Source organism: Syzygium oleosum, unplaced genomic scaffold (genome assembly GCF_021117445.2).
Source record: "Syzygium oleosum isolate NSW1041296 unplaced genomic scaffold, Sole_v2.1 Sole_v2.06, whole genome shotgun sequence".
Taxonomy (NCBI): domain Eukaryota; kingdom Viridiplantae; phylum Streptophyta; class Magnoliopsida; order Myrtales; family Myrtaceae; genus Syzygium; species Syzygium oleosum.
In genome coordinates this window covers 9,485,054-9,502,944 of record NW_026607490.1, presented here as the reverse complement: position 1 = coordinate 9,502,944, position 17,891 = coordinate 9,485,054, and the positions used below count along the sequence as shown (strand labels likewise).

Genomic DNA, 17,891 nt, shown 5'->3' with positions numbered 1-17,891 from the left:
TTTCTTTTCGGCTCCTTTTTGTGGCTGAAGAAGAGGAATTTAAACAGTTACCGTGTTCTCTTTAGAGGCTGCTAAGAAAGGTGGTGACATGTTAAATCAGCCCTTTGAGCCTCAGATCAGGACCACAACTCACTAGAATCTAATTCCTGTTCAATAAGCATAGAAAAAACCTACGTATTAAACAAGTGGGAAAATGTAGAGCGTACGTTTAGCGGGAAAAGTGTCAAAAAAGTCATAAACCTTTTGTATTTGTGTCAATTTAATCCTAAACTTTTTTTGTGCCAATTCAGTCCTAAACCTTTTGCATTTGTGCCAATTCAGCCCTAAACCTTTTTTTGGTATCAATTCAGTCCTAAACCTTTTGCATTGGTACCAATTCAATCCTAAACCTTTTGCATTGGTGCCAATTCAGTCCTTCGACACGTGAATAGCTATTAGCCGGAAAGATTGAATTGGCACAAATACAAAAAATTTAGTATTGAATTGGCACAAAAAAAAAATTTAGGACTGAATTGGCACAAATGCAAAATGTTTAACACTGAATTGACACAAAAAAAAGGTTTAGAACTGAATTGGCACAAATGCAAAATGTTTAGGCCTGAATTGGCACAAAAAAAGATTTAGGACTAAATTTGCACAAATACAAAAAGTTTAGAATTTTTTTGACACTTTTCTTTACGTTTGGCTAATTCACGCTAGGAAAATTCAACCCCTGAGGTCTACAACTTGGAAATTTCGCTTGATGCGCACAAATGATGGTTCCTAGAAGGAGGAGCTTTCTTAGGGCCACTCCAAGAGCCTCTTGTCCTAATAATTATCTAGTTATAGAAGGTCAGAGGGACTGCCATAATCAGGAGTCTCTTACACCTATAATTATCTAATTGAGATAAGATGATAAGGTCGTTATGACCTAAAAGATCTAATGATAATAACACCCCAAGTTGTTCAAGAACAACCATTCAGACGACGTCTATCTTCTTCCCCACAGTTTTTCTTATATTGACCGGGGCCTTTACGGTTAAGTTTCTATGCATAAATGGAAAACGGAGAGCATCACCGAGTAACATCAAACACAACAATCTCCAAGTTTTGGAGAAGAAAAGGACTCGCAAAAAAGTTAAAAAATGGGAGAATCTTTGGAGTCCACCGATTCTCAAGATCCTTCTTCGAATGGGGACCAAAACGTCCAAAAGTGCTAGAATTTGTGGTTTCTCTTTGAAAAGGGTCCACATCAATCAATGTCAGTGCAACTTTTAAAGAAGCAAATTTCTCTTTCTTCTTCGCCATATTCATGAAAACTATTCTCAACTCGAGAATCTCTCGCGTACGAGACCCCTTCATTTCCCTATGGGAAAGGACTAATCCATGAACCGAAACCCAACGCTTGTTTGAGACGTGCATGTTCCTCTGTGTTACCAAGTAAAGAGAACATAAAATAATAACAGGATAAATAATTTAACCATTACTTACAGAAGGGAGAAAAAACAAATGGCCGTACGGTCGCTCTCCTTGATAACTTTATGAAGCCAAACGAGAATGTTCCAACTTGTTTGCAAATTGCAATGACGGAATTGCAGGAACTAAGTACTTAAATTTGAGTTGTTTTTTTATAGGTGTACACTGCAAGCAAGCCAGAAGGAATGGGGGGGGAGAGGGTGGCTATTTATGCAGCTCTCCAATGGCGGCTCGTGCTTATCCGAGTCATCGATGTAGTCAGATGAAATGTTTGGTTTGGTTTCCTCTCTCTCTCTGATTAGCTGTGATCTCCATCTTGATGCAGGTGACCGTATTAAATTGGGGTTCATTAATGCTTTGCGGGGTGTCGTGGTTGACTGCTTTTGACCGATAGTACTAGGGAATGGACAAAGGATTAGACAGGTGACATCAACTGGCCTTCTTGTTCTTTAAAGAAATCTGTTCCCTTTGTACATTCATTTAAAAGAATTATCGTAATTTTCAATATACTGTTTCTCTCGCTTTGGCTGCGAATGATAACCATTCTGTTTCTCTATTTCTGTTCCAGAAATAGATTTGGAACAGAAATCCGTTTGGTAACGCAATTTTAATTTCTATTTCTGGAACAAATTTTTGTTCCAGAAATAGATTTGAAAGAGAAATCAGAAGTTAAAATTTTTAGCTTCTCTATTTCTGGAACAGAAATGAGAAACAAAATTTTTTTGTTCTTCTCATCACTTTCCCTCACTACTAGTCGGTCACTCACCCGCCGCCCATCGCCGGCCGCCGCCACCCGCCGACCGCCGCTACCCTTCACAGCCGCCGCCGCGGCCACCGTCTCTGCCACCGGCCTTTGCCTCCCACCACCGCCGGCCGCGACCACCGGCCACCTCCCGCCACCATCGGCCGCGGTCGCCTTCCGCGGCCAAAAAAAAAATTCCAAAAATCCTTAAAAATTGAAAAATTCCAGAAAAATTCATAAAAATTTCTAGAAAATAAAAAAAAGTCAGATTTCGGGAAAATAGGAAATTTGTTCATTTTTTCCAAAAAAAAAAAAAAAATTTCAAAACTTCACAGAATGGCTTAGAATACTTGTGGCCACTCACTTGAATGAAATTTAAATTTTTTGAAGTGCCCAAAAAAAATAAAAATAAAATCAAAAATTTCAAAACTTTACATAATGACTTAGAATATATGTGGCCACCCACTTTGTGTGAAATTTAAATTTTTTGAGGTGCCCAAAAAAAATCCAAAAATCAAAAATTTCAAAACTTCACGGAATGACTTAGAATATCTGTGGCCACCCACTTTGCGTAAAATTTAAATATTTTGAGGTGCCCAAAAAAATTTAAAAATAAAAAATTTCAAAACTTCACAGAATGGCTTAGAATACCTGTGGCCACCCACTTTGCGTAAAATTTAAATTTTTTGAGATGCCCAAAAAAAAACCAAAAAATTTAAAACTTCACAGAATGACTTAGAATACTTGTGGCCACCCATTTTAAGTGAAATTTAAATTTTTTAGGTGCAAAAAAATAAAAAAATAAAAAAAATTTAAATTTCACTCAAAGTGGGTGACCACAGGTATTCTAAGCCATTCTGTGAAGTTTTGAAATTTTTTATTTTTTGATTTTTTTTTGAGCACTTCAAAAAATTTAAATTTCACTCAAGTAGGTGGCCACAGGTATTCTAAGCTATTCTGTGAAGTTTTGAAATTTTTGATTTTTTTTGGAAAAAATGACCAAATTTCCTATTTTCCAGAAATCTGACTTTTTTTTATTTTCTGGAAAATTTTATGGATTTTCTGAATTTTTTTTAGATTTTTAGGAATTTTCCAGATTTTCTAATTTTTTTATTCTATTTCTAAAAGAAATGAAGCGATTGTCTGCCGCCCGCCGTCCACTCGCTGGCCACATGAGAAGGAGAAATTTTGTGCCGTTATCAAACAAATTTCTGTTTCTGAAATAGAAATTTTGTGTCGTTATCAAACATGTTTTTTAGCTTAGAAACTCCTCCAGAAACAGAAATAGAAAAATCAATTTCTGGCCAGAAATTGATTTCTGAAACAGAATGGTTATCGAAAAATCAATTTCTGTTTATGTGCGATGGATGTATCGAAATCGAATTCTTTGTGTCATTACTATTTTTTTTTTGGTTGGATGTGTTATTACTATTTAATGAGTATCTCGAGACATTCATTAATAAAGTCTTTTTGGAAAAAAAGTTATTGATATAATGTTGAAATCCTATGTGATTGTTCGCCTAATTCAAATTGAGCACTCTTTCTAGAGTTTGGGTTTAATCGGTAAAGTTGCCAGAGTTGCCAGGCATACATCAACACGATAGACAATCAAAAAACATAAAATAAAATAAAATGACGAATTGTGTTCAAAAAAGTTTCGTTTGTTTTGTGAAAAATTTTCTATCGGAAAATATTTTTCTTGTGGATTGTTTAGAAGAAGGAGTCAATATAAATTTTTTTAGAGTTAACAGACAATCTATGCTAAAATTTTGAAAAATGAACTCCTTTATTAAAAAATAAAAATTATTTTTCAAAATATGACTACACCCCGATGTGTGGGTCCCTGGCACTTGTGTCCAGGCCCCCCGAGGTCGAGCCAAGAATCCCAATGCCAAAGCCCAAGACCCAGACATCCGGGCCCAATTCTCCCGAGGATGAACCCAGATCCCTTGAGGCAAAGTCAAAAGCGGTGATCGTGAGACATGCTAAATTTTACTTCTATTTATTACAATAGTAATTATTGTGTTATATAGAGATAAAATTGCATGCTAAAATTAAAATAAATCATCATTAGTATGTTAATTAAGAGCTTATGTGATATTATATTACAATAAATAAGGTATGCTTAGCACCGTAAGATTTGAACATTAGATTTAGCGTACCTTAGATTACATAGATTTAATGAGAGTTTTATTATGATTACAAAGCGCCACTAAATTGATGAATATTAGGATAGTGCCATGGGTGGCTATACATTGAAAATGCCCAAAATGACTTTAAGACACAAAACTCTAATAGAATCTATTTATAAGGCTCATGTTTATCTATAAGGTCATTAATATTTACCGGACGGGATCAATGTACCCTGAAAAGCATATAGGACAATTATGCATTTTGCAGGCCCTGCTAATAATTTTGGTAGTTTTAAAGTATTTTTCTGACTTTTCGGAATTTAGAATGGACACCAAGTTCCATGATATGTGTGGAAATCTTAAAAACCTTTTGTAGAATTACCATGTTGCCTTCAATCTCATCTTGACCAACCACTCGTCACTAAAATCTTATGCTACATTCTTTAATTTTCATCTAGTTTCTTACTTGCAAATTACATCATTCCTTACATCACTTCTTTTAATTCTAGCTCATTATAATGCTCTCTAAGCTTGCAAGCCAATAGTCTCATTCATGCATTTTACTTGGTCAATCTCTCTCTCTCTCTCCAATCATTATCTTTGATTATTATAACCCATGCCACTTCCCTGAAGTGTTCATTTTCTTATCTTAAATGCAATTTCTCTTATCCCTTCCAAGACGACAAGCGAAGTTCTATAAATTTTCTTCCTAGCTCCAAAATTTATCTAATTTGTGTTATCTTTAGTTTTTAGTCTAACTTATGAAGCATCTTTCAAGGTAAAACTCACGGACTTCATTTTTTATCTATTATAAAGTTTTGGTTTGAATATATTATATATAGTTGTTAATTTTTGTTCTTGTTTGTTTTATTTTCAAGGTGATTAAGGCTTTATTCAATTCTTTGATTCAATGTAAGTGAAACTCTAGGGGCTAAATTGGGTTGATCCTCTTGGTACTCTTGATCCTTATTTGATTTTAACTTAAAGTATAAATAATTTTATAGATCCATGTTGCTAAAAGAAATTAATGATTACGTAATGAGCTAATAAGAGGTAAGACCACGTATGAGTGATTTTATATGATTTTGTATCATGGGTGATACCATGTATCAAGATGGTTGGTTGAGGTCTATTTGTGCTTTTGTTATGAAATTGTTATTAATATCATATGAAAGGTCCATTTTGTTCATGATGTCATTAAAATATGAAATGAGTCATTCTATAGATCATGGCTATATTTTATGAATAAAAACAGAGTTGAGTGATTTCAAGAAGATTTTGAATGACTCTAATGAGCAAAAGTGTTAGAAAGATAAAACTATGCATGGAATGGGGTAGAATAATAATTTTGTGTATTACAAGGGCAAAAATAAAAATTCACAGCATATAAATTCTTCCGTGAACAGTGAAATTTATTAATGAAAGTGAAAATTAGTTAGTGATTAAGTTAGATTAATTAAAGGAACTGAAATCGGGTAAAAAATCTAAGTACTGTAGAACGTGGGCTATTTTGTAAATTAAAAAAGTCAGAGGTCTCATATTCTAAAACTGAAAATTAAGGGGGCTGTTTTGCATGTTAAGAATGCTTATGATGGTCGATTCTTGGTTAGTTTTACAACTAATTGCCTAATCCAGATAATTTGTCTAACCAGTCAAAGTTTTGATATAATTGCAAAAATATTTTGAAAAATGGGTTATTTTTCAAAATATTGGACATGTATATCATGTCAATAAGATATGCATATCGATCAAATAGCAAATGAATGGCCTTAGCTAATTAATTTAATTTGTAGAGCTAGATTAAGAGAAAATTGAGATGCAACAACGGAATTAATGTTATGTGATATGCACCAATGAATTATATAGCATGTAGTGTAGAGATATCATGACGCATTTGATTTTTAAAAGATTACTTTATTATATGGAAAACATCAAGAGACTAATATATTGTCCATTGATGCACTATTATGAAGAAATGTCTATGTTGATATTCTTTGTGATACTTACATGGTTATGATTTTGTAATTGTAAGTACATGTGATTCATGTCATGGACGAAGTAAAATGAGAAAGATAAGTGTCCTTTATGTAAAGGATCATGGGGCTAGGCACCCATTTTAGTTTTAATGGAAAACCTGCAATAACAACAAAATCATGCGATGTAAGACTATTGTGAACTCTGAATGATGATTATTTTAAGAATAAGAGTTTGTGGATCTGCGAATAATAATAAATAGATAATTGGTTCCATTGTTGATGCGGTGGATACCAAAAGATTATAGTGACATTATTTGCGCTAGTATCATAAGATTGAACATGTGAATTATTATGTTATAATTTCGTCCCTCACAAGTTGGTCGAGATGCCTCATTTGAGATGAATCCTGGACAATAACGAGTAGGATATGGACTCACCTGTGTATATCGGTGAACTATTACATCTCTTTGCACATCATGAGATTCGTATGTTTATCTGTGTGCATTTGAGTGTTAAATATCAATTCATATCATCTATTTTTATTAATTGCGCACATGATTATAGTCATCTACAACACATGTTTTATGTCTCATAGGAAATGTAAGAAAAATGTTTGAAAAGTGTGGGCGAATATTCATTGTATAGAGTAGGTTGATCTCCTTATTACCGTCGTGGGCAAGTGTTGGGAAACTTAACATGGTTGGTTGGTGCTTGTAATGACTTTTACAAGCTCATTTGATGTTCTTGTTGATGGTATTGAGCAAAACATTTTACAAGCTCATGAAAATCTTCGGCCAGGGAGTGTTTTTGTGAACATAGGTGATGAAAACGCTTCATGTTTTGTCTACTCTTCTTTATCCCATCTTTCAATACTCTTCAAATACACCGACACAGTATGAGAACGAAGCTGTAAAGTTCCAGCAAACATCAGACGCACACACTCGTAAAACAGAAGATAATCAACGTAGAATCAACAAAACAAGTGTGATCGAGACATTTGCTAGCTCATTCAAGCCGAAATACCTGGAAAATCTGGAAATGCAGCTTCAATTTTTTGCAGAGGCTCAGAGAGACACCTAGAGTGAAAGGATTACGTCGAACAAACGGAGAAATTCGCCGGAGGGAGTGAATCGATGGATAGGAGAGAGAGAGAGAGAGAGAGAGAGAGAGAGAGAGAGAGAGAGAGAGAGTTTCGGGCAATTGCTGGTTTCACCGGTTCGGTTCGATTTAGCCGGTTTGGTTCGGTTCAGTGCAAAGAATCAGTAATTGGACCGATAGTTGCCAGTTCCAAAAATTTGGGATTGGGAATTGATTCGGTTTCCAGGTTGTACCGGCACCGGGGTCTCAGGGGACTTTTGTTTGAGTTCCTTGATACCTTGGTACTCGTGCCCGGGATATTTGCTTTTTTATGTTCTTTTGTTACTCTATATATGCAGTTACTCTATGATGCTTTTAACTATTGTGAGTGTGGAGTACATATATATGTATAACAAAAATTTGTAGGTCTCCCCATATTATTTTTTTCGTCCTCCCCCTCACTCCTTAAAAATTAAGGTCCTTAGAGCTAAGCACAGAGGAGTTCTTCTAGATATATACACCATCAAGAGAGATATGAAAAATCAAAAGAAATATCCAATAAATATCTCTAAGATATATCCTAAATATGGTGACGTAGAAAAAGTGAACTTGAGTTCGGATAAAAGATTCGAAAAACGCCCAGGTGGATCACTGAAGCATTTGGTGTGCCAAAGAGAGAGAACCGGATGACATTGACGTGGTTTGTCGGGAGTTTGTCGTCACGGCTGGAGGTTGCGGTTGTGGCAGGTGGCTATCGTGACTGCTGTTTAGATTACGCGACAACAAAACAGGCTGACGTGATTATTGAACGAGACAAACAATGTTGAGAATCAATGTTGAGAGAGGGATATTAGTAGTTATTGAAAAAGAAAATGATACGAGATGCGACGCTCTTTGGGTTTGCACCTCAGGATCATCAAGCTCTCAAAAAATAGAATTGTGTGATCTCTATATATTTTTCTATTTGTCTTGATAAAGAGTACATGTGCCTAATTATAAGATTCATTAGATGGCTATCTAGATAATATATCAATAAAAGATATGTACAGTCAAAGTGAAATATAGAGAATTTTTTAAATATATGCACTATTGCGAGAGAGAGAGAGAGATATGGAAAATCAAAGAAAAATTCTAAATATCTCTTGAAAAAATCCTAAATATCTGTATCGCACTAGAAGAGCCATTGACAATCACCTTATCGGCAGAGCTAGCTTATATTGTTGACAATCATTTTGGAGACTCGAGCCATGTCTCCAAAAGAAGAATCATAGATGATCCTTTGAGGGTACTTATCAAGTGTTATCATACCCTAATGAAATGGACTCGCCATTACCCACAAGATTGTTTGATGTGAGTTTTCAGAAAGTGTCTCCATTTAGCAAGTCATATTTCACCCAAGCATTGGAGGAGCAAATTCCAGAGCCTCTTTGAAACGCAAGCAATGTTCCATGGGGTCAATTCTCGAAGCCCAAGAGCTCCTTCACATTTAGAAAGACAGATTTTAGACCGAGCAACTTTGGCACCATATGTATTTCATAGAAAGGTTGAACATCATGCTGCAGATACAAAATGTATTTAGTAGAAAGTTCATGTAAAAAATAGTCATAGTTCACCCTAGTTCACATCGTGGAAAATGTCACGACAAAGACTCGTATCTTATGCTTGTGATTTTTCGCAATCCCTTGATGTGCAGTTTCGTTATCCAAACGATAAATGCAAGTACAAATATAAATCGGTTTCAACGACGAAAGATTTTAATAAAATTCTAATCAACTATTATATTTTGGCATATGCTTAGCTTTGCATTACATAAGTACTGCAGATACAATATTTCTTTTTATAAATAAGTTATCTTTTATTACAGAACCCGAGGAACTGGGGTGGGTTACATTCCCTACAAGCCGAAGACATCGACCCATAGATCTCAACAAGCACCAAGTTCTTTATTCAAGACTTGTCTTTCCAGTTTCTAATCAGCTGCCAGATTTGGCACCCCCTTTTTCCATAAAATATAAGGTAAACGTACTAATTAATTCATTTAAAGGGATTCAAACCATGTTCTGCATAAGACCTGGTGCCTTGACGAACACGATTAGGCGGCAAAACGAGTCGCAGTCTGTGTACGATTAGACAATAAACATGTAGGGTAAGTACTGGAAAAGTTGAGATTAAACTAATCTCAAGCACGCCTGTCCTCTAAAACTAACGTAAGGCATGAAGTGGCTAATAAGAAGATTAGGAATCCTAACAAGTTGTGGCAGATGATGTTCACTAGATGAGGCGAGACCCAAGAATCGCCTTCACCGGGGTGGTTTCATTGCTGAGTGAGAGAAGGACGGCTCAATTACCTGGAAGACTTAGAGAAATTTAAGTTTCTAACAACCGGTGATTTCGCAAGTTATCATCGGCTAATGATCACAAGTTCGCAACCTTGAGTAATTGGAAATTGATCATGCTGAAGATAACGAACTATTGCGAGATGAGAACCCAATATTTTCTCATTAAGCAGAAGATTGATGGACCTCATGCTTGAAACTGATTATCCTTGTGTAAATTTGGCTTTTACTAAACCCCACCCACATTTTTCTATTGCAGTTTTTGTGACGCAAGGGACTAACTGCAGCAATACGCTGCCAACCCTCACATATTGATTAGGATGCATAACTTGTATTTTATCTTTCCCCTCTTTTTCTCTCTTGACACTTTATAAGATTCCCTTTTATACCGACCGGTCCACACGAGCCGAGCCCTCCGAAATGAGTACTATGAATAATCAAATAAGGTAGCGATCATTTGAGGGGAAGTATAAATTTATGAATCACTCAACAGAGCCTCTTGAATACTCTGATACATCACATTTTCTTTTCGAATTCATTTATGAACAATGGTTGGAACGGTTCCTCAAAGAGTGGAAAAAAGGAAAAAAATATTTGTTGCAACTCTAAGAAAATAGCAGAGTGGATGAGTATATATTTGGAGATAGCATATTTTCGTGTTTAAATTACAGTATCTCTTATTCAGAGTAATTTGAGAGCCACGTCTCCCCGCCGCTCATGATGAAAGGTTAACTACGAGGCGGTAGCATGCAGTATTAACTTAGGATACTTTATGTTATAAAGAAGTATGAGGGAAAAGAAGAAGAAGAAAAGGCTCTGTTTTTCTCTTGTTTGTGGAAACTGACTAGCTGGTCATGATGGAGAGAGAGGCATGCGTTCTTTTTTTTTAGATCCCCACTAATTATATGGTAACAATTTGTATTAGTGGCACGTCCAAATCTTGCATTTAAATGAAGTAACTGATTGATGCTCATTTCCACCACGAAAGTGGTTGCACTAGTGGTAAAAAAAGTCACCCGTCTTTAACAAAATTACGACTTTGATTCGCGTCGTAAGCAAACCTACTTGTGCCGTTTTATCTAGTTATCACATTCCTCGTTTAATGAGACTTCTTGTCTATTAACATCTTGGTGGGGTTACACTGACCTCCTCATTTGGAAAGCTTACCGACTTGGCATCTTGGTGGGATTGCAGTGATGGAGTAGCCACCATCTGACCCTTTTTCCATAGCACACACCCGCATTTGCAAAGGAACAAGAATCATATCAGATTAAGATTAGAATAACAAAAAAGATGGACATAAAGATTGATTACAAATTTGATCGAAAAAGTTATACGCCGAACTTTTTGGAGCGTGTTTAATATGATCTCCCTGTTAAAATATTCTCTCCCAAAATTGGCACCCCTTTTGCGTAAATTTAATTTTGTAAATCAGCTTTGGCATACCTAACATTAGGTAACACTTACTATAAGAAAACCTTTCATTAGAAACATAATCATTTTGCGAGATGAACGAGTTATATAACAAGCCTTTTCATGCAATAGAAAACCGTTCCATCTCAACTCGAGACAACCTCTCCATGTCTTCAGCCGCTGGCTGAATATCCTCGGCTTATTCCGAAATAGAAGAAGTCCTTTTCCTCTTATAAAAAGCAGAGTCACCGGCTGCGAGAAAGTCACATTTAGAGAGAGAGACGGAGAAGAAACACTCGCAAGAAAAAATGCCAATAGCGAGCCAAACACTTGAGCACAACAGCTACCAACTGCTGGACGAAATCGGCCATGGCCGTTTTGGCACCATATTCCGCTGCTTCTCCCCTGCTGACAACTCTTTCGCTGCCTGCAAGGTGATCGACAAGCGCCGCCTCTCTGATGCCACCGACCGCCAGTGCCTCGTCAATGAACCCAAGCTCATGACCCTCCTCTCCCCTCACCCTCACATCCTTCGAATCCTCGACGCCCATGAGACCGACGACCGCCTCTCCCTCGTCCTGGAGCTCTGCGAGCCTGACACTCTCTATGATCGCATATTGTCCCGTAAGGCCCTCCCCGAGCCTGAGGCCGCCGCGTGCATGGCGCAACTCCTCAGTGCCCTTGCTCACTGCCACCGCCTGAGCGTTGTGCACCGGGACGTGAAGCCTGATAACATACTGTTTGATTCGAGGGATGTCCTGAAGCTCGCGGACTTTGGATCTGGGGCCTGGTTGCGTGAGGGCAGGCCTGTGGAGGGCATCATGGGGACGCCGTACTACGTCTCACCGGAGGTGCTGATGGGGAGGGAGTACGGGGAGGAGGTGGACGTGTGGAGTGCCGGGGTGGTAATGTACGTGATGATCGTGGGGTCCCCGCCGTTCTGGGGCGAGTCAGCCTCGGAGGTCTTCGAGGCGGTGCTGAGGGGGAACCTGAGGTTCCCAGCGAGAGCCTTTAGGATGGTGTCAGCAGCGGCGAAAGACTTGTTGAGGAAGATGATTTGCAGGGATGTTTCCAGGAGGATTTCTGCAGAGCAGGCCTTGAGTGAGTGCTTCCAACTTTTTTGCCCATCATTTTCATCATCCATTTGGTTTCGTTTCGCATTAAAATGTTTAAAGCACAATTGTAGTAGACTTTGCAGGCCTTGAAAACGGTGTTGAAAGGTCTTTGCAGCTAAAAACTTTTATTATGTTATTTCTAGACAAAAAGAATTGAAGAAAAGTTCTTTTCTGAATGAACCGAAAGTATATTTGTTAGCTTCCTTTTCAGCGTTCTAGAAATTTAAGGAATGTCACGTTGATTTACTGCGTTGATCTCTCCAAGATTGAGCAATCATCTTAATCTAGGGAATGATACTTTTTCATCTTTTTGTGCCTCTCTTAAGGTATTCCTCTTGTTCTGTTTTTGCTCTGCTTTTCTTGAGCAGGACATCCTTGGATCCTGAGTGGAGGGGAGACTGGACTTGCCTGATCTGACCAAAAAACAGGTTCACCTACCTCTCAGAAGCACAGAGAGACTCACTGTCAAAAGTTGCCTATAAATGTTGCTTATCAATTATGCCACTGATGTGAATAATTTTCTTGAGAGAGAGAGAGAGAGAGAGAGAGAGAGAGAGAGAGAGAGAGATGACCAAGTTTGCATTGCATTTGTCTAATGCAACAAACTGAAGATTCCTCGGATGAACATGACTCCAATGACCCACCAAGCTTTATTTTTGGTACGACTCTGCAGTTGGTGAGTGGCCACATGAGTCTGCCCCCGCAAGTGACAGTAGCTTCATCTTCCCCCAGAATATCAGCAACTCTTTTGTTAATTTTATGATCTGTGCTTATTGTATAAACTTTGGTTTATATGAGAATCTGAGACAGTAGATTAGATACTACTGGCTTAAGAACTTTTCTGGTCCTTCTCTCATCGAATTATTTCCTGATATTTGGAGAGATTAACCGATGTGAATTGAAGGTAAAGATGGTTTGTCTTCAATTAAGAAAGTAAATTAATTCCCAGAAGAATTGGATTTGAGAATCAGTGCCTTCGTGCTAATGATGGATGGTTATTGAATGAAGAATTTGTAGTCTCTATCACTTGGAGTTAAATCTGATGAAGAATTTGTGCTGCTTATCATGTGGTTTATTGCATTTGCAGAATCTAAGGGAAACAATAGACAGACCAGATGCTCTCAAAGGGTTTCTGACTTATGATGATTATCCCTGTTCATTCTACCTTTGACAAAATGTTGTCTTGCTGAACATTACACTGTGAAAAAGAGAAAATTGCTTCATAAATGATTGAATTGGTACCTGAATACATTTGTCTTATATCTTATCGAGCTAGTTGATGGAGAAATTATGTGGCTATTTTTTGACATTGGGCATGGACAAGATATTGGGAACGCGCAGTAGAAGCTCCATACCTTCACGTGGAGAGATCGCTAAGTGGGAATCCAAGTTCGAACCCGTCAACGTATTTAGTTGAACTTGCTTTCGCTAAAAAATTTAAGCTAATGAATTATGGGATTTCTTTCCTAACAGATTTGATTTAACAAACCGATCTACATCCTCCAATTAGGTTGGGTTCCGTATATGGCTCAAACTCGAGACATAATCTAACACGGCGAAGCGAATAAATCTACTCAAATGATTGCAAAATTGCTGAGAGGGGGAAAAGTTAGCTACTAGTGATGCCATCATGAAGTCCGAGTTTGTTAGATTGTCGAGATGCATCTGAGTTATATGCAACAGACAAAAGGTTTCAGAAGTCAATTTTGCTGCTCTATCCTTATAGTTGTCTTTACTTACATAAAAAAAATAAAAATGGTACAGCTGAAACAGGGGGAGCATGAAGCATTTGCCTGGCTCTGTTATTTCATAAAAGAAAGTTATTGTGTCCTCAATTCAATTTTGTAAAAGAACATACATTCATACTGAAATATGGCAAAAACCATTAAAAAAAAGAAATCCCAATCTTGCAGCCACAATACATACTATTGCAAAATATGTTCTTCAAAATTTAGATATTAAATTACAGATTCATCTAACAATTTAAACTGACGGTATCAGAGCATGAGATCGAGAGTTCAAATTTTTCCTGGTCCGTTATTTACCTCTCTTATTATATATTTTTACGCATAGACCAGTTGTAAGAGGAAGCGTGAATTTAAATATTAAATAACGATTTCATCCAACAACTTAAGTTTTCAGAGGAGTTAGCTGTGGACCAATAAAATCTTTGAGTCTCATCTCTTTTATGTCTTATTATGTTTCTTTTTTGACGAAACTCATGCCAAATCTAGATGGATGCAATGTAGCTCACCAATCAATAGTTCCTTTCTAGTGGGCCCAACATAGTCTACGATATGTGTTGTGTGAAATGAAGCATGAGTTGAAAGAACAAGCAAAGAATTTGCATGATTGAGTATTGTAACTGAAATCCATGTGAAGAGACAACTCGAAAATTATTTTTATTAATGAAGAATTAATCTGTAATACGCGGCATATATCAAGTTTATGAATTTAGGGGAAATAACAAAAGACCCTGCACGATTGGCGGTGAAACTTTGGCCGCTAGTCAGAACCTTGCTGAAGTTTCATTTTATTAAATCTATCAATCCTCCATCTATTTTTCCGTTTGCACATGCCTACCATGTGATTTTCAAGGGAAAAAAATTGTATGCTTCTCATTTTCTTTTTCAGTCAAATCACTCTCTTGCCTCCATATAGGCTAAAACAAATCAAAATTCATACAATAAATGCAGAAAAACAAGAAATACATCTAACGATCAATAAAAAGACGACAGCCACGACATGAAGAAGAACAAGGAGACAGCCTCCGGAGGATCTTCTTTCTCGTGATGATGGTCCTCTAGGATCAATGACGAATCAAGGGCACTGGCAGGGCCCAATATATCACTCTGATCTACGAAACTTGAGGAAGAACCTCAACTCGACTCATCATCCTATCCTTGATGACATTATAGGAATCGAGGCATGTCAGCAAGGCTAAGATAATGTTGCTCCCAGTGATCGTCTTTCCACCGGGCGAAGTCAACTTCTGGATTACGTTCCAACACCTCCTTATAGTACTCTTGGGCTGCGTTTGGTCGTCCGGATTTCTAAACAGGATAGGATTGGATATGATAGGATAAGAAATCCTGGGATTTCTTCATATCTTGTCCACTGTTTGGTGGACTACGAATTTAAAGTCGGATATGATAATTTTTATTTTATTTTTTGCTATTCACGGGTCCGGAGGAGTCGGTGAAGGAAAAAAAGCCGAGAAATTTTTTTGATGAAAGCGCACAAGGTGTGGGGATGAAGATGACGGCGAGTGGAGCGTAGGGTTTATGGAAAAATAGGCATTAGAAATCATATCCGGGTCTATTCCACCCCCGGATTTTTTTATCCGGGTTATATCCGGTCTATATCCGACCTTATCCTATCCTAGACCACCACCAAACACAGGATAGGATAAAACATATCCTATCCTGGCTTTTATACGGTCGACCAAATGCAGCCTTGCAGAATAGCCTCCCTCATTCTGCTACTGCTGTACGGATAGAACACAAGAGCAAATTTTTTTGGCATCTCATTGAAGTAATAAATAAATTGCAGGAACCAAACAAGTAAAACAAAACAAGTGATTTTCAGTTTTGTTTTAATCCTAACGTGATGATTAACCATATATGTAGGAATGAAATTTTGGTTAATTTTTTTTGGGGTTTTCTCTTTTAAGTGAAATCTAAGCTATATGCAATGCGTGTAATACGAGTTTAGGTCTGAATGTGACTATTCTAATATGTCACGCGACATGCAATGACCTAATATAACTCTAAACTAAACTAGTCTACATAACATAAGATATAATTACATAACTGGACGTAAGAGATGATTACTAAATGACATGCATATGATATTTTTTTTATATTTTCCATTAAAATTCGTAATTAGAAAATAATGAAAATAAATTATCTAGATTAAGATATTATCCAATTCATTTTAGGAATTAAACTAGGCCAAATCCTAATTTAAATTATAATATTATCTGAACTAGATAAATTCTATCTTAGCATGCAATTTATCTATAAAAAGATTTTAAATCTTATCCTAATTTATTATGAAATCTAACCTAAACATGCAAGGTTATCTAGAATTCATATATCCTAATCTATTAAGGAAAGGACTATCTAAAACCTATTCTAGAAATCTTATCTAATCTTTTTGTAATTTTCAAATAAAGGAAACAAAACAAGACAGGATAACCACCGAAACATAATATACACATCAAATCATGAAGATAAGCACAAAATATTCCAATTGATTCAAATTTAGTAACAAATAAAACCAGCGAATATGAGGATTGGATTGGCCGCTTTTCCGTGGGGTAGTGAGTTGTATCTCGAGCATGAGATTGGACTGTCGACCAATGCAAGTTGTCAAATTAGGAAAATTTCCTAATTTAGGGGATATCTCAAAGATTCGCGTTAGATAACAATTGTTCAAAATAGGCAGTAAAATCTGAAAATCGAATTGGATAATCACTGTTATCTAATTTGATGATCATGTTTCCAAATAAGAACTCGATGGACGGGCTCTTGAATAGTGGCTGGGGACGATTAGCCCGCTCGTGGAATAGGGCAAGGGTGCTTGGCCGGTGGTTGTGGTGCAAGCTCGCAACCAAGAGCAACAGCGGCGAGGAGAAGCTGCTGATCGTCAATGATGATTTCACGGTGATCCTTGTGATCGATAATCGGCAAACCTGCAAAATAGTGAACGGTGAGTCGCCGTGATGGCTGGACAAAGGTTGACGGCAAGACTCGTCATGCAGGACTCGTTGTCACGACTCGGGTTGGCACAGCAAAGTTGGAACAGAGCAGCAGCTGCATGAGGTTATCGTCGAGGAAACAGCAGCTCGTCAAGGTGGCTGAACTAGGGAGCGACGACGAAGGCAGCAATGTCGTCGGTGGAGGGCTTGGCTTCTCGGATCAAGGGCGAATCAACAAGGACAGCAGGTCGCAGCAGTCGTGGTCGTGGCTGGGTGATGCTGCTGAGCTCAGTGATGTTCGTGAATCCATCGTTGGAAGGCCGATCACTCGCGGTACGAATTGGAACTCGTGGTACTGTGGCTGCTGGTGGCTTGATTGTGGGAGCGCAGGGTCTGGAGCATTGGCTCCTGGGTCACACGGCAGAAAATTGGGATAGTGACGGAGCAGCTCGGTTGGCTGGGCTGAGGTCTCTCTCGCTCCCTCTCACTCACGCGTGTTTCTTTATGTGTTTTCCGAATAATGAATTGCCGACGTCCGATTTACGAGACATAATGATGTTTATATAGTGGAGTTGCCAAGCTGTGGCGACCCTCCCGAAAAGTGCACAACTTAAGGATTGGCTAATGGATTACTAAGTCTACACACATAGCCTAAGGGTTGGCTAATGGAATACTAAGTCTACACATAGCTCGGGCTTTCCCAAGCCATACCAATTCGCTCTCCCAAGCCATACCTATTCGCAATATAAGGTTCAAATTATTTAATATGCAAGATCATTTCAATTAGAAGTCGCCACTAATCAATTCTTTATAGGTCGATTAGAAAGCCATCTAAAGTTTCGACAAACCATAGATTATGGATTGGATTCGAGAACTTGATTACGCTAGATTACTCTAATACCCTTACGGTATATTTGCTTGAATCGATTTTAACTTAGCCACT

General features: G+C 37.6%; 1 protein-coding gene across 1 annotated transcript; it reads left to right on the top strand.

Moving 5' to 3' along the window:
• Positions 1-11,432: 11,432 nt before the first annotated feature.
• On the top strand, positions 11,433-12,658 carry LOC115690109 (phosphoenolpyruvate carboxylase kinase 1). Its single transcript, XM_030616357.2, has 2 exons — positions 11,433-12,232; positions 12,615-12,658. The coding sequence occupies exons 1-2, from the start codon at positions 11,440-11,442 to the stop codon at positions 12,656-12,658; spliced, it is 837 nt and encodes a 278-aa protein (XP_030472217.1). The 5' UTR covers positions 11,433-11,439.
• Positions 12,659-17,891: the final 5,233 nt, after the last annotated feature.